Below are 23,578 nucleotides of genomic sequence, written 5' to 3' on the forward strand. Positions count from 1 at the left end.
GAATCTACCTACCGATGTTAGCTTCATGGAGGTTGACATTGCTGCATTGAGGGTACGATGGTACGATTTGCGTTGTATTTGCAACACAATGCAAAATTATTAGGTCCTTGTAGAAACCTCTTGATTGACAGTTTTGAGAGGAAGCCATTGAAATTTAATATTCTTGTATTCCCGATTGGCTCACATAATTTGGTAAAATATCATCGGGGCTCATCGATGAAATATTGGGACAAGTCTTAGTAATGCCTACTGATACATGGTGCATAAAGTACTTTTTAAAAACGTAGGTAGGTTACTGAAAAAAAATACCGGTATTTCAAATTTTGAGACCTTATCTTAAGTGGCGTAAGGGTCAATCAAAGAGTTTTATAAAAAAATACAAAACTTGCAGAAATATTTATGTTATCATCGTCATCATCATCCCATGTCCGCTCTCTAGTTGGAGCATAAAGTATCCACAAAGATCTTCCAGGCATCTCTGTTGGCTGCCAGCACCTGTGCATTCTCCCAAGTCTCCGGGAACTGCCGTCGAATAGTCAGCAGCGGACCTCCAGGACGTCGAGAACCTGCATGGTGCCTTGTAAAGTAGGCAAGCCTGATTATGATTCTTGGGAGGCATCAGCAGTAGGTACATGGCCAGACCAATCGTATCGCCGCCGCTTGGTGACAGTTATTGTCACCGGAGTTTGCTTCGTCCGTTCTCTTATTACGTTTTCCCTTACAAAATCAAACCACCGCGCATACCGATGATTCTTCTGAGATATATATTTTTTAAAATTCAGCATTTTGCTGATTTAGGCCCTAGGTGCCACAATTTGTATCTGTAAAGGAGAATAGGTGTTATGATTAAACAAACGTTATACAGGATGTTCATTAAACCCTGTTACATCCGAAACCACGATGATCAGTATGAGCAAGAAGACATATTGGCACATTAAAATATTTTTTTAGAATGAATAAATGTTAAAAAATAAAATATTAAAAATAGCAAATTGTTGCTTGCTTCTGCAGGGGAGAAACGAGGAGGGGGAGGGGGAGTCTAATACACCGCCGACCGTGTGGCCACGCCCACCTCACTTGTCCCCTGTAGAAGTAAGCAACCATTTGTTTTTTTTAAATTATTTATTTTGAAAAAATTCTTTGTTCTAAATATTTTTTTAATGCGCTAATATGTCTTCTTGCCCATACTGATCATCGTGGTTTCCGATGTGACGGGGTTTAAAGAACACCCTGTATAGGCAGCTTTTGGTTTTTACTGAGTTTTAAATATACACCTAGATATAATTGTATTACTTTTTAAATACAAAAAAATACTTGAATCATTCCTACAATTTTTATAAACTTTCCTAAAGTAATATTGTGTGTAATATGCATACCGGCCTTAAAACCTGGCTGCCTGCTTCAGGATTGCCTCCGCCAGTGCTACCCACTAGCGACCCCGCAAGGGATATCTAGGCAGCGATACCTCCCCTGGAGCTTATCGTTCGCCGGCCGCGGCCTGCCTACGCCCGGCCATTCTGCGTTGACACTAGTACCTACAATATACACTGCTTGTGACTGGTACGATTGCTACGGAAGACAGTCCACCGCGTCTGTTACAATATTTTTTTGTGTATTTCTTTGTATTTTTTTGTTTCCTAAAGCAGTATTTTGCAATAAAACATAATATTTACCTAAAAACGGCTTTTAATACAGTACTAATAAAATCTCCAATCTCCCAATCAATTTTTTTTTTTCTCAACCTTGCAAACCCCCAAACTCCTAATATCTCTTCTAAATGTAAATAAATGAAATCAACAAAAAACTAATAAAATAAGTATTATAAACAATGATAAATAAAACCGATTAGATTTTCAAAATTCCCCTTAATTTTGAAATTATACTGTTTTTTCACTCTCCTATGAAATTTGTGATTTTAGATATTAGAGTTTTGCAAGTTAAGTCAGACCTTATCTAGATTTTTTCAAAATTTGTCGGAGAGCCCTGACTGGGTAATACATGGGTTAAATAAACCTTAGAGTAATAACCCAATGGAGTCGCCCATACGGAGAAAAACAATTCTATAATTAAACAATATTTTGAGTTTGTCCAAATTCCACAAACAACAGATGAAAGAATTGAAGGAATATAGATGTTCAAATATCGGCAGAATGGTGAATGTTACACAGTGTGTAAAGTGGCCACTTAAACCAGCCAATGACAGGTCATAAGCCCTGTAGATGCCTAGACTTCTATATTACCTTCTCTTAAATGTTCTTCATCTCTGTTGTAATCTGTTGATTCTATGATTATTAACTACGAAGTTAGCTACAGATTATAGTACGGGTTGAGAATAGCAAGGGCTAACCAAAACTATCCGTTACGTATTTGTTGTTAAACTAAAAACCAAACTAAAACCAAACCAAAAATTTTGAACACTTGTTTTGGAGAATTATTACTCGGAGGTCAAAACAGACCTGACTTAGACTTAAATACATCATAATTCATCAGTCGTTCCTTCGAAAAGTAAAATCATTGTAAAAAAAAAAATCAACTGTACTTAATGAACATTTCGATTAACGATATGAGCACTTTGATTGGTTACTAAGTAAAAAATAACACTTTATGATGTACATATTATTTATAATTTTTCATATACCACAAAAATATCAACACACCTTTTACATTTCAACCTGTTTTACAAATCACCCATGGATATTACTGGAAATTCTAAAAACATATGAAAGAAAACAGATTCAAACTGTTAATATGTTTTAAACCTCAAAATAAATTATGCTGTTTTTCAGAATAAATAATAAAAACCCAACATAATTTCAGAATTTAAAAGTACATATATAATTACATGTCGGTATGCATATTTATTTTTATTTCATTTTTACAAATCCTAAGAAAACACAGCAACTACATTTTCAATAAAACAGTTTTACTAAGAAGTTTAAAAAAGTGATAAACTATGGTTATTTTACCATCGTTTCATACTTTATTTTAAGAATATTTTTAGTCATCTTTTTTATAAATGACTTTTTCTTTTTACTATCAAAACGTAAACCATTTAGTCATATATTCTTAAATAATATATGACTAAATGGTTATGACATCAATTGTATAATAGAATCCTGATTTATAAATACTATGCGTGATTCTGAATTATTCTATATATGTCATAGGATTTACCTATACGATTGTGACTATTCACTAGCAGGTCAGTCTCTTGGTAAAGGTTTTTCTTATTGCTTTGAAAAAGGAACATAATTCTGTGAGTCACCTGTCATGGAATACTTCAGCTAAAGTTATGTGTACTTGTATGGGTGTCTATTAAATTGCCCTTTACAAACAAGCATGTACATTATTCTTTGGTTCAAAGTAACCTTGAGTTAGCATCAATTGTTTAATGCCCACAGTATATAAAATACATTGCTAGATTTGAGAATATTCAACGCAAATTTTAAAAACATCTCAACTACAAAACTAATAACAGATTTGCTACTTACAACCAATCCATAAAATATAATGGACTTTTTAAATTAGAAAATAGACAATCTATCTGTGCCACGTTCTACATATATTAATTATTAAAAATTAAAATTAATTGCCCACAATTGGTTTTTAACATGCATTTTTATATTACAAATTATGTAACACGAAGCAAAGCATTGTTTCGATCACCATTATGAACTACTATGTATGCACAAAATGATTTTGTTTTTTAGAACTTGTTCTAATTAAATATTTTTGTTGTGTATCAATTTATTTTTTTATTCAAACACTTTACAAACATATACAGTTTACATACATATACATAAGGGCAGCCATATTGCCAAGGAAATTTCTTCCTAACTACTCAAACTGTTCAATTTAAGAAAATCGGGGATATATGGACATATTGTAGGTATATTAAATTATATTTTCATTATAAAACAAATATGTTAATATTATAAATGCTTGTTAAAGCAGATTTGCCGTTTATGTTTATAAAATAAAATAAAAACAATGATATGCATTTTTACTATTTAAATAAAAATTTCCTAAATATCTCCATCATACCTTTCATAGTATGATCTAATCTCATCAGAGAGAAGGTGGTAAAGAGGGAAGGAAAGAGAGAAGGAAACGAGGAGGAGAAAGGAAAACTCAAGTATTCAGGAAGTAGAATTTTGTACATGATTTGAATGTTAATGAAGGTCTCTGATATTAGTGGGTAGATTATTCCATAATCGAGCAGCTACTAACGTGAATGATAGAATCGGGTTGTGGTCCCGTGGCTAGTGTCTCGGACTCATGGATCAAAGATCTGTGGTTCGATTCCCACTGTACCCGAACTTGATTCCTTTTTTCTATAAATTACAAAAATTTCACTTTTAAACAATAATTAATAATAAAAATAATACAACCTCACTGGGGTTACCCGTGCCGAGGACTCTTAACAATATATTTGTAAAAAATAATTTACATGTGAGAATATACTTTCAGTATTATATCTTTAGTCTGTAGAATGTAGAAAGACGACATAATAAACAGAGAGAAATAACAGATTGATACTGTCCAATAGTTCTTGAATTGTTTAAAATCTTTAAATAATTTGGGATATCTTGGACAATGTATGTTGTTGGACAGTACATGTTGGTTTTTTGAAAAATAGTCATTTTGCCTTCTCACACTCCATCTCCATGGAATTCCCCCCCAAATATATATGTTAACTGACACACACTTGCATTCACACACAAAAACACATATCGCTATCTCAAAGCAACAGTGAGATATCTCTGAATAACCTATTCTCATATAATCGGATTTTGAGGTGTGCGAAGGGTCTGACAGAATTCAATTATTTAAATTAGATTATGAATACTATATTTTCACATAGGTTAACTATCTAACTTCAAAATATATTATTATGTGAAAACATTATTAATTTTTTAATTATTAAAAAATATGAAGTACCGGGTTTATATCACTGTTGCTTTGGGCTAGCGATACATATATCATAAATGCAAACAGAAAATACATTGATTCATTAAAAAAGTATATATTTTTTTATTTTTTTTGCACCACAACAGGCCAGGAGGCCCAATTACAGTGGTGAATTACATTACAGAACAACCAGGCTTGAGAAAAATCACATTTTTAATTTTTGTGTTCTCACCGGGAATCGAACCCGGAACCTTCCGGGCGTGAGTCAAGCGTCTTGACCACTACACCACGGAGGCCGCCATAATGTTTATGTTAATAAAATAATGCTATAACTGTTTGTTCCTTGGAAGTAAAGATTACATGCATTTGATATAATATAACCTTTTAAAGTTACCACAACAATATAGTATTCATATAATAAACCTAAAAAAAGTAACCTCTAGGAATAACAAAATATTATAAGGTGTTATATTCCCAAGAACCATACAATGTAAATATTATATTGGTATGTTTTGCATAAAAAAAAAAAACAATATTGCAAGTTAAGTTATAAAAAAACAATTGTACTTTCTTCCTAGTATTTTTATGCCTAATATTATGTAAACGATGAGTGTATTGTTACATTTAAAAATAATTTCTCCTGAGTCTCGGCGTTAATTTACAAAAAAACATTGTGATGTATTTTATTTTCTTTTATCAACTTATGTTTAGGAGACCATTTAATGAATTCCCCTGCATAATATGATACTGGAAAATATTCCATTAATCTTTGAGAAACAACTTGATTTGTTTTATTCAATAGAATTCTTCCTTCCGAGAGATGTTAAACATTGAGTATATTTACATTTTATTTCAAAGATATAACTAAATTCTACAACACTGAATGATTTGTTCCAAGTTCAAGTATCTCACAAGTTGGATAATCCTAATAAGCTGTATAAGTTTACAAATTGTACAAAAACGAGGTTTACTATTATAGAAATGCATATTTCTAGTTCAGTTGTGCAAAAAATGAACATCAAGTGTTGTTTATATTATACTGTTCTTAGCAATGAAATGTGACACATTATGATATTAACGTTTGTTCTATACCCAACTTAAAATAATTTTAAAATGTCTTTCAATGTTTTTAGTGTATATTAATTTTTGCCCCACAAATATTTATCTCTTATCCATGGTTTCCCGAATTAAAATAACATAAATTATGTATCATAAAATGAAAAAGAACTCTGCTATAGTTTCAGCAGAGAAATCCTCCCATCAACAGGTGTTCCAAACCAAAAATTATAAATACAGATCACAGTATGGGGTATGTTAATATGTATTCCAATATTAGTTTCACTGAAACAATGAAAGTTTTTCATTTCTAAATCAGAAAGTGTTATACATTGAATGATAATTCATTCCATAAAATTACATTTTGTGATATAATTAAGTGAATGCAAAAGCTGCTTAGAAGGTAAATGGTCTTTTTGTCAGTCAACATAAACATGTTTTCAGATATAGCTAACCTTAGAGTAATAATCTAATAGAGTCGCCTGTACAGAGAAAAGAGAAAAACTATTCTATTATTATTAACCACGAAGTTAGCTACAGATTACAGCAATACAACAGGCATTAAGTACTTAGGTTGAGAATTGCGAGCGCAAACCGAAACCGTCCATTAAACGTTTGTTGTTGAACTAAAAACCAAACTAAAACCAAACCAAAAATTTGGAACAATTTTGTTCAATGCTTAGCTTAAAGGCTTCTCTAGAGAATTATTACTTTGAGAGCTTAACAGTTATTCACATTCTAAAAGATATCTCCACTTGCCTTATATACATTAGGACAAAATTTGCTAGAAATGTACCCGTAGGCAGAATTATTTTGTTTAGGATACACATTGGTATTAATGCTAAACTTATTCCAAACGTGAATAGCATAAGAATTATTGACTTTTCTCAATGTGCTGTGGAATTTGTTTGCTTTAAAATACAGTTCCCACAAGTTCCAGTGGATCGGGTAGAATGCTGATGGAGGAAGTACGTGGAAACCTGCAACATAAATATTACGAAACACATTTTTATTCACTAACTTTTAACACTATTATAGAGCTTCTTTAAAATCATACTCCCATGAAAACAAAAGTTAATATTTTAAAATAAAATAAAAATGTTTCCTCAATCCTCATGTCAATCATAGTCTTAAAATTTGACACACTACCAAGTTCACTACGAATTCTTTAAAGGTGTTAGAGGTGTACCATTTTGACTACAATACGTATACCTGTATGCAGAGACAAACTTTAAGGTGAGGTAAGTACATTCTATTGTCTTCACCTTTGGATTATTCTCTGCATATGAGATTAGAATGTACTTTCCTCACCTTAAGTTTTGTCTCTGCATGTTGATATTAGTTTAAAATGCAAGTAAATTTTTTGATTCATGAATAAAACATTCCTACATATTTCGGTTTTTAAAAACAAATTTATTACATTTACTGTTTGTGAAAACTGTTTTAAAAAATTCCAAGATGAATTTACATTTAGGATATTAATTAATTTATTAAATGCCCAGAGGGCTCTTACAATAAACAGTTTAAATGTACATAAAGCAACACTTCTAATAATAATTTGAATTATTACATCAACCCTCAACCATTATAATCCAATAATATTACATCTCCACTATGTATGGGTCGATTTGGACCATAATTCTAAATGTAGTAAAGTGTATGGTAGAAATGTAATAAAAATCCTTACTTATTAAAAAAAATAAGATTATTTTTGAAAGGAAAGCACGCTAATTAAATTTAGAAAGAATACAATTTAATTAGAAAATTAAAAAAGACTGCAAACAACATAAAATCAAATGTACTTTATTACTGATTAAATACATAAGTCTTTATTTTTATTTAAAACATTCTTATATAAAAACAGTTATTTAACCGAAAACAGCAATCATTAAAAAAAAACAAAATTCAGATTCATCGTCGTTACATTAATTTATCATCACTATTTTATTTAGCAAACCACTGATATTTTTTTTTTCACTTTGATCAACTTTCATTTTCACCACACAAAATCACCGAAAAAGTATGTACTATATAATTATTTAAGCTAGGATAAAAAAAAATGTATACCCACACACAGGCCATGCCTTTGTGAGTTTTTTTTTTGTGTTAATGTAATAGCTTTTTTGTATTTGTTACTTATGTATACCTTTTGTAAAATGCAAAGAAAAAATTATAGTAAAAAAATACATTTTATTTATTTACTAGTGTTTATTTATTTACTAGTTATTCAAAAGTGACAAACACATTTACTTATAATACATAAAATTACAAATTAAAATAAAATTAAAGCTAGGAAAATAAAATAAATAGTAAATACTACCTCAAGACATGACCCAGACACTTTTGTATGCGGATACTATTTATCAGTCAAATACCATAAACATTATTATTACAGAAGCTATAAAACAAACAGTTGTAATACTTCCACCCTGTCTGATGTTTCAGCATAAACTAGGAATACATAAAATATGAAATCTCGTAGTTTGAGGGCATGGTTTGTAAAAATGAGTTGTGTATGGGCCATTTTGACTCATTATAGTAGTTAAGGGTTAAGCATGTAATTGTAAACAAAAGGAGGAAATGAGGTAAAGAAGAATTGAGACAAAAGGAAAAACACAATGAAAAGAGTTGAGAATTAAAGTGATGGCCATTCAGCAAATAGGATAGATGGTTTAATTGCAGCAGGAGTGGTGTAAAGTAAGTCCAACAGCTCGCCCATCTGATGGCAAAACGATGTATCTATAGATGGATCGTTTTGCCGTAATACTGCTCAAAATATTCTACTCTCTAAGATCTGTCATATCGTACTTAAGATTATTTTTTATAATGCTTCCTAGCCAATTGGCTACTTGGAATAACTATAGAAAAGTTCTGATTTAAATGCAATAAAACATTTTAATGGCAATTATCTCAGTTCAAGATTTTTTGAGATGCATCGTTTTGTCATAAGACGGGCGAGCTCTGCATAGTTATTTGCAATGTATACAATTAAAGTACATAAAATGAATTATGTGCATACTTTATTCGCATAAATATTTTCAAATAAGTTATTACCCCAGAGTAATAATGGGCATGCTACCGCTTATAGAAACGGCGTATCACTGTATTTTATGGAATAAAAACATTCCGAAAAATTTCTTTGCGTTAACTATATTCCTCTGGCGGCCATCTTGACATCAAACACAAGTAAAAATAGTATTTATTATTACCTTTACAATGACTGACTGTCATGGCGTAGGTTTTATTAGTTTTGCACACCTTGCTAAGAACTCTCGTTATAACACCGGGTCCATTATGACCCCAATCATCACCATTGAAATGTGATACCAACTCTCTGTAAACATTTTATATTATTAAATAAACAATTACAACAAAATAAAAATTTATACAACAGTAATAATATTAATAAAGGTCTCTACCGATAAGCTAAAATTAAAAAAAAAAAACAGTCCAGTTAAAGGTTGAATTTTTTTAGTGAATTTTTATATTTTGATAAGTTAAATTCAAAACATGAATCATTCGAAAAATAAATGCAATAGGTATTAATTAGTAAAATACTCTCAGAGTAATGCGTCAACCTATAGAGAAGCCCTATCACGATGTTTCATAGAATGCAAGCGATGTTTGTTAGCAACAAATTGGCGGCCGTTTTGTTTTGTTTGACAACATAGGCACAACGGTTCTATCGGATGCTTTTGTCGCTGTGCTTGGCTTTGTTTGTAAATTACTTTGATATTTACGTTATAATAAATAAAACATGACTATGGTGAATTGCAGTATGTTTGGTTGCAGCAGTAGGAGCGTCAAAGGAGTTAAAGGAGTCAGTTTTCACAGGTAATTGATTTTGAATATTTTCCCATGATTTACAATGATTTTTGGCATTTATTGTCCCGACACATGTATTATGTTATTTGAAAACTTTCCTTTTATCAACAAATTTACTTCAGATACTATTTTTTCTCAATTTAGGGGATAAATTTGTGAATTAAAATATGTTTACTGTTGATAATGACAGTTGATTACAGGCAATATGTCGGGGCCGCACTAGGCATCCAAATAAAGTTTAAGTCTTTATCGAGTAGAGGTCAATTCAAATTGTACTCCAAAATAGCAACCTTAACCTTGAAATTGCACCTAAAATGACATGTCCAAATTTCAGACCGCTACCACTCGCAGTTTCGGAGATGTGACCGACAAACAAACAAATTCAACACAAGACTTTGGCTCCATGGAGTTGGGATTTATGTCTCAATAAATGTAACATACGTTTATTGTGAATAAAATTAATAAATAATTAAAAAATAAACACACACATGTATTTTCAGTTTTATAAAATAAATATAGGCGAATTATAAAAAAATAAATTGGATTAACCCTGTAATAATAAATACACAGGTACATATTTAAAAGTATTTACGATGCAAATTGATATCCATTTGGCAGTTCTCGACCTGAGTACGGCCCATTGTTTTGCTGCGAACTGTAGCTAACTTAATATCTAATAGTCATAGAATAGTTTTCCTACGTTTGGGGTCCTCTATAGCTTGCGCAATTTTTACTCTGAGGAAATACTATATGTTTATTGTTTCGACGTTTACTTTGCGAAATACGTTTTATTTTCATCTGATTAAAACTGTACGGTTATTAATTTTGTACAAGACAAGTACTTTTTCTTAAAGTATGAGTCCCCTTCTAAGTAATAATAAGTACAAGACTTTAAAATATAGAACATATAAAAATATCAAAAACATGAAGCAACATTTTGTATAAAAAAATAGATACATTATTATTACCTACCTCAAACATAAATTTGCATAGAATTGGCCAACTTTTCTATGGTCAAAATTTAATATGCCAACGGCAACATTCCGATGGGACTCAGCTCCAGCAAAGTTTGGTTTTAGAGTATCCAAACTTTTCATCAAAACAACATCCAAGTCTAAATATGTTCCTCCGTACCTCCACAAGGAGAGAAAACGAAGAACATCGCTCGTGTGGGAGTTGACATAAGATGATCTGTTCAATTGACCGGTGTAGAACCATTCTTGTAATGGAGTATTCTCCAAGTATCTTTTCAAGTTGACTCTCCTAATTTTTATATTTTTGTACTTTAGTAATTCCCGCAGCACTCGATATTCAGATGATGAAAACACAGTCACATTCGGATACCGTATTGGTGATGTGTAAAGCAAATAAATAGTTGAATTCGGATTAAGGTATGCTGCTGATTCCACCGCACACGCTTGTCTGGAATTAATTTTTATCACCCAGCCATTGCTTCCATAGCACGACGTTTCGTGGAAGAATATAGATTTACCATTTTTTGGAGGTTGAACTTCATCATCTAAAATATCTGGGATATCATCACTTATAACTTTATTAAAGCAAACAATGCCATCTGATGGGAATTTACTCAAAATTATTAAATTGTAAAGGATCAGTATTAAAACTACGAATATAAAAGTCAAAGCTTTTATTATTTTTAGCTTTGCTGCCCTTATACGGGAGTAGTTGCAGTTGGACCTTTTGCGTACTTTGCTGAAAATTGAGAAGCATCCTTGATAGAACATCCTTAATCTTCATCGAATACAGTGATCATTTCTATTTCAAAGTCAGCTGTATAATCTCTACATTTTCCTTCATTTAAATCTGAAATAATCAAAAATATATTTCATGAATAAATGTGAATGTCTTATAAGTGCCACATGCTATATCATAAAAAGGTAGGTACTACATTAGTAAATTTAAGGAAAATCAGCAGAAAAGAAATATTGGTTTAGACACATTTAAATACATAGAAAATAATATATTGACGGATGCTGAAATCGAGAAAGACATGGCATGACCAAATCCAACACATATTGCGAAGATAGACATGTTGAAAGTGGGAATAATCTGAAAAAAATGTAAAAGAAGCGAGGTCTGTATGCAAAGACAGAGTAATATGGCGTTATATCCACTTTACCTACGGGGAAATGGCATTGTGGTTCGATTTATTTTGTTGTTTTGAAAATAATGTTTGATTTTCACCTAATTCAATAAAAATGAATGCTTAAATTAATAAACCTTAAAAAAAGACTTTCTTTGGTAATTTATAATTCTTATTTTAAAATATTTATACCAACTGTTGCATTACCATTATTAGTACATTGCAACAGTTAGTTCTGAAAATATAGAATGCGATCGTGAATCCATCATAAATACTCAATTGCCCTTCAAATTTACAACCACCTATGATTCAGGAACATGTTGCTTCAAAACTGGCTGACAGAATGTTGGGGGTAATAAAATAAAGGACTTTATAATAATAAAATTAAAAAAGTTTGACAGTATTAATGAGGCGATGAATAGTAAATATGCATACGTATATCAAAGTTTATCCTGGTTTTTATTTTAGTTTATATTTCCATTCGGCAAATGAATTAAAATTTATAAATGGCCACATGCATATATGGCAGTTTTGCCTTCTATACTAGAAGTCTCGGGATCGATTCCCGACATGGTTGACATGAAACATTTATTTGAAAATGTGTTTTTGCATTAGAATATTTCAATGTTCCTGGATTGGCAACTGTAGTGTAAGACTGAGCATCTTACCTTCATGTAACAAAAATGATCAAGATAAGCAGCGATTGGTGAACCTATGCAGTGCCCCATGCACCATTAGGTGGGGAAAGGGAATGATGATGATAATATATAGATATGTATTTTATTTTTATTTTTTTCCATTATAAACAATGATAAATAATAATAAAAAAATGTGACCTAACTGGGATTACCCGTGCCGAAGACACTTGACAATATACTTTTTTAAATATTTTTACATGTGAAAATATACAAAGAAGGCTTAATATACAGAGATAACTAGCAAAATGTTCAGAGAGTGAAGTGTACAAGACAAAAACTGAGTCATTGCATTTTTTTATTTGTGAGATATTAATTATGTATTTTTTTTTCTCCTGAATAGATTTTACATAAAGAAGAATTAAAAAAATAATAAAATATGGCTCCTTGTCTTATAAACTATTAGAAAAATGTAGTATCACGAAAATTGAAGAAATATGGATGTTCAAATATAGGCAGAATGGTGAATGTTGCACAGTGTGTAAAGTGGATATACAAACAAACCAATCAATGACAATCACTATTACTACACGACTACAATCCCTGTGATTGCTTAGACTTCCGTATTTCTTTCTTTAAAATGTTCTCCATCTCTGTTGTAATGAGTTAATCTCAAATATTTTTCGGTTCCAAAAAGAACATAAGAGACTCCTACCATCAAGTTGACGGCAACATACACATCATATGTGAACCAGGGGTTTTTGTTCAAATAAACCACGTATTTTAAGAGGATATACGATACCAAACATTTTTTTCTATTTTATATTTTGTTACCCTTTAATAATAAGGAATATTATTGTATTTTTAAAAAATATTTTTTATTTCCTTTTTTAATTACTATAAAAACGAAATACCATCTTATCTATTACAGAATATTTATTTTTTTCTTTCTTATGTAAAAATATTATTACAGTCCATTATTTATTATAGGAGCAAAAATTCATTAACATATTCTCGTATACCCACGAACAGACCATGCCTTTGCGGGATTTTTTAGTTTACTCTTTTTAATATTAATATTTACTACTTAGATATGTTACACTGCTGCACTTGAATGTATTGCTAATAAATGTAAAAGCCCATAGGGCGTATAAATAAATAAACAAAAAATAAAATAATCCAGGGAGAAAACACGAAATACTTTTGTACGAAAAAAAGTGAGACCGCGTTTATAATAATAATATCCGTATTACAAAACATAACCTAAATAAATCCTATTCAACCGCGAAATCAGCTTATCGGTTTCTATTTTTAACCAATGGTTATCACAAAATAACACTAATTTCTGGTTTCAATCCCGGGCATGGGTTTGCAGCAAATAGGTAATTTACATTCTGTGTCCGGGCAGATAAAGAATAAAGTTCTGAGTGTGAAAAAGAACCAGAACCAGAACCCTGGACGAGCGTTATTAACTCGATGGCTACTCTCAGGCAAAAATCATGTTTGTAGGGGTTGTCCTAGTTGTGTAGAGGTTGGCACAATCGCCTATCACGCTTGAGGTCCTTGGTTCGAGTACTGACAGTGAGAACGTGAAATGTTGTTTAAATGTACACAGCATTTTTTTATTGTTTCCTAAAGCGTAAAACTGATCGCTTTACAGAAGTCACATTTTTTGAAACACAGAACCTCTCATTTGTGGACGCGGCAGATTCACAAAACGTAGGTAACATACATATAAAACTTGTTGGTTTTAAATATTATTTTACAAAATGAATTTATGGTTTACTCGTGCTTTAACTTAATTTCAGTTCAATTAAATTTATTTCATAAGTAATATGTATATAAAAAACTTAAATTCACATTACATTTTTAAAAAAATACATAAGAGAGACTCTTGCCAAAGTAGTAGGAGGAACCCTGCTCCGGAAAACACATTCGGAGATATGGAACAGATCAACATCCAGGGCGATGTTGTTCAGCATAGCGGTAGTTTTTCTAACTAGCAGTTTAGTCCTGTATATTGGAATATCAAACAATCTATACTGACGCCGCCATCAAGAACATACAAACCAATAGATCAAAATGTGTAGTCAAATACACAACCCTTCTAGTCTCTAATAACAGAAAACGCGTGTTCAAAATTAAGTATTCAATATTATTAATGAAAATAGAGAACAACAATGGATCCAGGTTAGAGCCTTGCTGGACACCTGAAAAAGCATAGAAATACTCTGACGCTAATTAACCGTAGGTGACGTATTAGCTTCTATTTTGGAGGTGGCTTGCCACTAAGCAAGAGGGTTGTTGTACTGTGTAGTGATCACAGGTCCGACGATCAAACCCCGTTCAATCAAAAATCATTTTCTATCATAGTTATTTACGACTTTTACAAAGTGACGATCAAATTTCAATATTGGTAAATAATAAGAACGCAAATATTAGTATTTTGAAAAGGTAAATCATATTTGAAAAAAAAACAAGCATTTTGCATATACCTACCTACATAATACCAAATTCTATATCTGAAATACAAAAATTAAACCAGAATTGGTTGATCATCACAAAGCGTAATAATTCCTATGAAAGTATGGGTGATGGGTGTGTTATTGAATTATTAGGTAATTTTCGATTTTTTGAAAAACTTGCTTAACCCTTTTTAACCTCTAAAGTTGATTGAACTTTGATCAATTTAATTTACGTCTTGTAAAAAATGTCTCGTGGCTTACATAGATATAAATCTAAAATAGTATGGTTGATATAAAATAAAATAACGAAAATGTGTTTTATTTCATATATTGTCGGGATCGTAAAACAACGACGTATGAGCAGTTTAAAAAAAATTGTCATTTTATGTCACAACGTAATAAGTACAAAAGTATACCATTTGATACTGAACTTGTATTAGTTAAACATGTATATGTTTTTTTAAACCTGGGATAAAGCCATTGAAGCCAAAAATAAAATTTTAGACGCAAAAAGACAAAAAACACACAAAGAGACCCTTGTCAAAATAGTAGGAGAATCCTGCTCCGGAAAACCCCTTCGAATACATGGAACAGATCAGCATCCAGAGCGATGTTGTTCAGCATAGCGGTAGCTCTTTCAACAGGCATAACCATCGGCAGGTTGGTCCTGTATATCGGAATATGAAACAATCTATGCTGACGCTGTCTTAGGTAGTTATCAGGAACATACAAATAAATGCTCATCATAATCTCAGAATTACCGATCATACCGCGCAACAATCGATAAAAATGTGTAGTCAAATACACATTCCATAGACAGGCGCCGCGGCGCAGTTGGTTAGACGGCTATCTGTGAAACTGGCGTCGCGGGTTCGATTCCCGCCAGTTGCAAGAAAAAATCCAAGAAAGATTTTTTTCTCAATTGGTCTGGGTGTTGTGGTGTATTTTTCATTACCTTCTTCCATATCCCCTCTATCCCACCTGCTGACAAGCCTCAAAATAGAGGCTTAGCGGGTTATTCATTTAAAAAAAAAAAAAAAACTTCTAGTCTTAAACTGTTGTAGCCAAGCATACCCTTGAGAAACTCGGTCGGGTAGAGCCAAGGATAATACTCACACTCTCTCATGTAGAGATATCTCAGAAACTTCTTTTGGATTTTCTCTATCATAAGAGAGTACTTCAGTTCATGTGGCCCCCAAATCATCGAGCCACTCTCGAGTCTACTTCGCACCAAGGAGTTGTAAAGAGTTCTTAGTACGCGGGTATTTTCGAAAACCCTGGCAGTACGCAGAATAAATCCTAACATCTTCAATGGTTGTATAGTGGTAGGCACGTTCGTCTACCACTCTTGAGGCCCTGGGTTCGATTCTTGGTAGGGTAGAGGTGAAATACTAATTTCGAAGGTGTTTTAAACTGCAGCATTTCAATGTTCCTGGACTAGGACCTGAATTGTAGGAGTAATCGCCTTTCCCTCCTGTAACAGATTATTGAAATACGCTACATTTGATTTACAAATGCAGTGCCCTACGCACCTCTGGGTTCGGAAAGGGGAATGGAGATGATTGTAAGTATTAATTTTATAGGCGTTGTTTACTTCACTGGTATTAGTACCTATATTATTATTTATAGACTGTTTAATGAATACCAATAATATAATATGCTCTACTTTTTATCAAAATGTTAATAATCCATTTGATCTATATTTTTAACTTTGATCAAAATTGTGACAAAGTAAAAAAGTAACAATGATGCCAGTAAACCAATTACATGATTCAGCATGTAATTATGACGAGGTTGTAAAAAAATATAATAGTTCGGCCTATCTCGAACAAATCCACACGGCACGTTAAAATAAAACAACAAAAAAAACAAAAAAAAAATATTTACAAATAAACCAAAATTATAGGCCATTTATAGTTTTCTATACATTACTAAATACAGTGTCAAAAAAAGAAGAAAAAATGCGTACATTGAAATAGCCACTCTGCATCACACGTTAATAAATAAATAAAATATTAAAATTATAATAAAATAATTTTAAAAAATAAAAGAAAAAGTTTTTTGTTTACTCGGACTTAAAAATCCTTTCGCCGGTGGATCCATACGGAGCTAGCTATCAGTCCTCCCTTCTTTCTTCTTTCAAACAAGATAAAAAATTAACAATATTAAAGTGTACAAAAAAATTAAATACTAGGTAGTTACAGTTAGATTATATTATAATTAATATTTTCGTTTTAATTCGTTAATAATTAGCATTTTCTTTAAATTTGTTTAAAGTGAGTTAATAAAAAAAATAATTTATTATATTATTTTGAATTTATCTAACATTTATTCAGCGGATACTCTCAGGCAAAATACTGCGAATGAAAATCGAGTGGAAATTAGTTGGCCTGACTGGTTGATGCGTTTGCCTAGTATTAAATATTATTCATTATTTAAATAAGTTAAAAGTCACTTCAAAACGCCCAAAAGTAGGTGGATTTCTTGTAAAACCTTACGAGCTAAATAAAATACTCAACGAAATAAAAGACGTACATTTAACGTGACAACTGACATCACTTACCGGCAGAAAGCCGAGACAAGGGTCACAGATCACAGGTCACAGGTCACGCGGCCAAGTTATGAGCCATAAGATCCACTCGAATTTAGCCGAACGTATTCCGACACATCCCGACTGCATTTGGGCCATTTTTTGCCGAAATCGAAACGGCCGCCGAAACCCGTTTCATTGGCCGAAACCGAAACTGAAACTTCGGTGGGTCACTATTGAATATATAACAAAAAAATATATAATATTATAAACATCGATCAACCATATTTATATTATTTTACCGTGCCGCGCCGTGTGGATTTTTTCTATGTTGTGAAATGAAACTGCAAGGTGCAGGTTGTGATGACAATAAGGATAATACGATATTTTTGGTAATTATTTTCGAGTGAATTAAAAAATAACTCATCGTCTAAAGATGATCCGTAAACGGAATTGTTTTCATAATTAATGATTGAGTCATTTTTCCCCACGCTTTTTAAAAAAATAAAAAATTATATTCTTTCTTTTCTTATATTATAAGTGCGTAGATTTGTCAAGATATGGAAGGAGCTAAGTTTTAACAAAAATACTAAGGTTAATCTTGTTTAAACTCTGGTGTTCTCCACATTTTTAATTTTTTTTTTAATTTGAAAATGTATATATTAACCCTTACGGATTATTACATTCATCTTACAAAAATGTAAACATTTTTCATTCATACTCTATTGTTTAAAATAATATTTTTTACATCTTTTGAAAAGTTTGTCTGAGTCAAAAGACAAACAAAAGTTTAGTTTTGTCTGTTAGTTTATTGTATAATTTCAGTCCCTGGTTCATTAGTCTTGATTGTCCTTGTCTTGTTTTAGAAAGTTGTATATGGAATTTGTCTGATATTCTTGTATTATGTCCATGTTGACTACAATTTTTTACAAGTTTTTGTTCTTCGTCTACAATTACATTAGTGGCTAATTTATAAATAAATTTTAATGATTCTAGTTGAAAGAGTTCAGTTATATTTAATTGCTTAGTTTGTTTAAAAAGTTCTCTAGTTGCAGTTAGATAGGGAAGGTATATACTAACTTTAATATTTTATTTTGTTGTCTTTGTAGTCTGTTTATGTCGTTTTGATATCCTGTTCCCCATAGTTGTTGCGTATAACATATTTTAGTTTTTAAACAGGCTTCATACATTAGATTTTTTTCCGTTTTTGGAACCAAGTTTTTGATTTATTCATTATTATTTATTCCTATATGGAGTACAAATATGTACATTGAGAGAGTCAGACAGAAAAACAATTGATACCTTCGAAATGTAGTGCTGAAGAAGAATGCCCCGAATTCCGGCGATGCGTTCAAATGTGTCTGTACAGAATGAACTAAAGATTGGTCGACTGTCAACAATATGATACAGGCGAATCCTACATTACTTGGACACATCTCCAGGAGAGAACCAAGCGGCCTCGAAAACCTCGTTGTGATGGGCGGGGTGGAAGTTAAAAGATAACCTACCCGATGGAGCGACTTAATCACATGTATCTACGCTGTGGTCTTCAGTGGTTACCTGGAGGCAGACCACAAAAATAATGATTGAGCCCAGCCACCGTCCTTGGTCACGGGGAAAAGGACGAGTTAGAAGATTCTTATAGATTCATCTGTCTTTTTTTAGTTTTTGTTTCAGTTCACTTTCACTTTAATATTATTTTAATTTAAATATTGTAACACATTGCACGCTGTAAACAATAATGAGGAAGTTCTGGTTTTTAATTTAAAAAAAAAACATTTATATTATATTAAATTAAGCCGAATTAAAAAATGTATATGCATCGTAGTATCGACGATATGATTTTTTAACTTTTTTACACTACCCCGCCTGTGACATCACAAGTTCTCTAGTTAGCTTCCTGTAAACTGGGAATCTATCACATCACTCCATAATTGGTTGATTCACAAGAACTCGTGACGCCATTAAAAGTAGTTCATTGTTATTATTTTATTTTTATTTTTGCATTTATAAGAAACATCGCCGTACAATTAATTGTTCTACCGCGTGTGAGAAAACATTTTTTTGTAATAAAATAAATAAAAACACAACTTTGTTTTTAACCACTAATTTATATTTTCCACCGACCGGTTTCAAAGCAAACAAGCTTCTTCGTAAAGGTTTACGTAACTCATAAATTGATTCCTTTTTTATTTTTATCAAACAATAATTAATAACCAAATAAACAATATTTCTTTTAGTCCTCTCCTGTCTTACTTCGAAAATAATCAAAAAAATAAATCAAAATAATCAAACTACCACCCGCCGACTTGATTTATTGTGTCCACGTGTAGCATTTAGTGAACATGATAAAAATAAAAAAGGAATCAATTCATTAGTTACGTAAACCTTGACGAAGAAGCTCGTTTGCTTTGAAATCGGTCGGTGGAAAATAAAAATTGGTGGTTAAAAACAAAGCTGTTTTATTTATTTTATTATAATGAATAACCACAAAGTTAGTGCTACAAATATAAACTTTACATTTTTATACCCAAGTTTCCCGTCGCACTGAATAGGTATATCCCGTATCTAATCTACTCGTATGTATGTATGTCCAGTTTTGTGTCCTTGTTCCTTAATAAAAATAAAAAAAACTTAATGAGAATGTGAACAAAAAATACGGAAGTTATTTGATTTTTAACAACTATCACTTAGATCAGGTTTTGACAGTATGAAGATTCAATATTATTGAAATGATTTTTGCCTTTTTTTATCATATAAATTACAAACAAAAAACGGTTCTTATGACTTATACAAAATATGAAAATAATTATTTCTTCTGGATAAAAAAATAACTTCTTTTCACCTAAACTCGCCAAGAGACAAAAAAAACTTGGGAAAAATTACATTTCTGCTAACACATCAACGGCTTTCGAGGTTTAATTAGTGGTTAAGACGGTGAGAACACAAAAAAGTGATTTTTCAGAGAGCATTTTTCTCGGTGACCCCCGAAAATGTTGCCGTATAAAAAATAAGGCATTTGAATTTCACTCTGCGCAAAAAGAAATCTGTTTTATAATTTTATGGGGATATTTATAATAATGAATTGAACAAAGTTGTGTTTCTACAGTAGTATTATGGATAACATTCGAAAAAGTGGAAAAAAAGCATCAAAATCGAAATATTTGCATGGGTTAAATCATTCGTTTTTGCATTTAATAAAAAAAAATACTAGTATTTCCTTACCGCGAATATTTGTGATAAACCCTGCAACTGAAATTCTCCCAAGATGGCGTTGTGCGTGATAATAATGGGAACTTAATTTATTTTCCAATAATTGCCAGCACTTCAATAAATTGCTTCTAAAATGGTCCCTCGTCGTCTATTATACGAAGATATTCATAGGTACTCTGTGATTTAGGTACTATTGACCCATACCCATTGGTTATTGGCCAAACATTTCCCTGTATTTTTCTCCAATCAGAGACTGCTTCAGATTTTAAATGGCTCTGTCCATTTACTTTTACATTTTTAGTATACAGAGGAAATTTTACAAGATCATTAATGATTTCATTTTATTTACTTAATTTCAAATGTTATATTATCAGTCAAATGTTAATTATAAAGAACAATCATTAACTGTAATATTATCAACATAAATCAGATATAAATTTGTTGCAACAGAGAGGGAAAACGTTTTTGAGAAGATAATATGGAAGTCTAGGCATTTACTGGGCTTATAACTTGTCGTTGGCTGGTTTCACCATTCTGCCTGTGACTGTGAAGTAAAAGAGTTGAAACCTTTATCATGCGGGTGAGATTCATCCGGCTCAACCATTTCACCTACTAGGTAACGCATGAAAACACAATATACTTTTTACACTAGTTAGTTTAAGCAACAATGTTTTGAGTATGTCCAAATGCTTGCAGATAGGCTGGATTTCCCCCCTAGGGAATTAAACAGATCTAAATTTGTTGCAACAGAATGGGAAAACAATTTTGAGAAGGTAATATGGAAGTCTAGGCATTTACAGGGCCTGTCAGTGGATGGTTTAAGTGGCCACTTCACACACCGCGTTCACACACTTCATTCACCATTATGCCTATGTTTGAACATCCACATTTCTTCAACTCTTCCATCTGTTGGCTTTTCTGAAGTAAAAGAGCTGAAACCTTTATCATGTGGGTGAGATTCATTCGGCTGAACCAATTTACCTACTAGGCAAAGCCTGAAAACAAGTTTCCTATTTTTATACTTCTTATTTTACCATGTAGTTAATTCAACAATGTTTTGAAATATGAATAAAGAAAAAAAGAAAAATAAAACTGTTTCTACAGAGAAATAATTTGATATTATCAATATTTTGGGTATGTTCAAGACTTTGAATACTAATCCTGGATTTTTTTCTGACGGGATTGATATAAATGTTTTATGGATAACACAAATAATTATATTATTAGGAACATTCCAGCTCAGATAAAATGACTACAGTTGACAACTGAATCGGAAATACGAATTGTTTTTCTCAACAATTATCTACATTATATAGGTACGTATTGTGTAATATTATTTCCGGTTTTAAAATATAATACATCAAATTTGAATACATCGCGTATAAAAACGAGAACCGAATTTATTATGAAATTATCAATTTTTTTTTAAATAGGTAAGTGAGGAATTTAAAAACAATATTATGTTAAAAAAAAAACATTTTCTGTAATAAAAGGTACGCAGTTTTTAATTATCCTATATCTTTTTAAACAAGTCAACGTCGTGTTATAAAACCTTTTCTATGATATGTCTAGACTTTCACATTATCTTTAATCAACAAATATACAGGTAAACTTATATATCTTATCATTTATTATAGAAATAGAAGATGAATTAATTAAGTTAACTTTATTTTTTTTTAATGTTAAAACCAGTGATCGGTTTCATCGCTTTCGCGACATATTCGTGAATGGTATCTTTATTATAAAATTCAAAGTAAATACTTTACTTTGTATAAATATACGTATAAATAGACAACAACATATGATAATCTTTCTAAAAAAAAAACAATGAAATCGGTTCAGTTTTGGGGTGCGGAAAGCGGGCCAGCGAAACGTAGATTTTGACGATTTTAGTAAGGTATAATCAGTTCGATGTGCAGTTGTCTTTTTCGCACAGTACCGGGGAGGAATTTGCGAGAGAGTGACATAAAAACGATATTTAAATACCTATTCATCAAAACTGTTTGTCACCGCATATCCTCTTTACCACGCTTGAATACTTTCGTGAGGTTCTTGCCGTCCTGGACGTCCGGAGCTGACTTTCCATAGACAGTTTATATCAGAGCTATGGGACACGAACCTGATTTGGCCGAAGGCTCTTTGTGGACACCATATTCTCCAACTAGGGAGCGGACATAGACATGGAATTGCTAATAAAAAAATAAATTAAATTTACTAAATGAAAAAAAACATCGCTGTATTGAACATGGTAAACTTTCTGTAATACCGACATTTAAATTAAAATACTCTCATTCGTAAGTCATTTACGTGTATTAAAACTCGAAACTTTTATTATGTCTGATTTTTAAACAAATTAGGTCATTCCTTCCCTGTATTAACATTTTTGATAACAATCCAATTAATAATTAAATAATTACTTTATGAATCGATGTACATACATACTACGCGGTATGTTTCCATAATATACGCCCAGAAGAAAAATTGATAACAACAACTTATACTAAAAACGGTCAAATTAAAATTAGACATGACACTCACCTTAATAAAATGCTGTTTTATTCAATCCATTAATAAATTAATCACAAATCTGAGAGCATTCTTGTACAATAATGTTGATTCAACATAACCTCGAATGCTCCCATTATCAAAATTATGGTTGGTCGTAGCAAAATTCGTTCACAGGCTTTTTGTGCTTTAATTACAACATTTTTCGCTATATTTTCATTACTCGTGACGAGCAACGCGCTAGAAATACAATTCTTAACTGAGTTAAGCCAGTTGACGTGAAAAATCACTGGGTATTTGGTATTGTGAGGGGATCAAATGGTATTTTGGCGTG

The 23,578-nt window shown here is 31.6% G+C and overlaps 1 protein-coding gene across 1 annotated transcript; it reads right to left on the minus strand.

Annotated features, from left to right (window-relative positions):
- Positions 1–2,601: 2,601 nt before the first annotated feature.
- Positions 2,602–23,578, minus strand: LOC148281545 (alpha1,4-N-acetylgalactosaminyltransferase 1-like). Its single transcript, XM_088226568.1, has 4 exons — positions 23,278–23,578; positions 10,765–11,616; positions 9,177–9,301; positions 2,602–6,947 (listed from the first exon to the last, which is right to left on the minus strand). Exons 2-4 carry the CDS (start codon positions 11,535–11,537, stop codon positions 6,706–6,708), a joined length of 1,140 nt encoding a protein of 379 aa, XP_088082694.1. The 5' UTR covers positions 11,538–11,616; positions 23,278–23,578; the 3' UTR covers positions 2,602–6,705.

This window comes from Micrasema longulum, unplaced genomic scaffold, assembly GCF_059751315.1.
Source record: "Micrasema longulum isolate JH-2025_06_02 unplaced genomic scaffold, ASM5975131v1 h1tg000438l, whole genome shotgun sequence".
Taxonomy (NCBI): Eukaryota; Metazoa; Arthropoda; class Insecta; order Trichoptera; family Brachycentridae; genus Micrasema; species Micrasema longulum.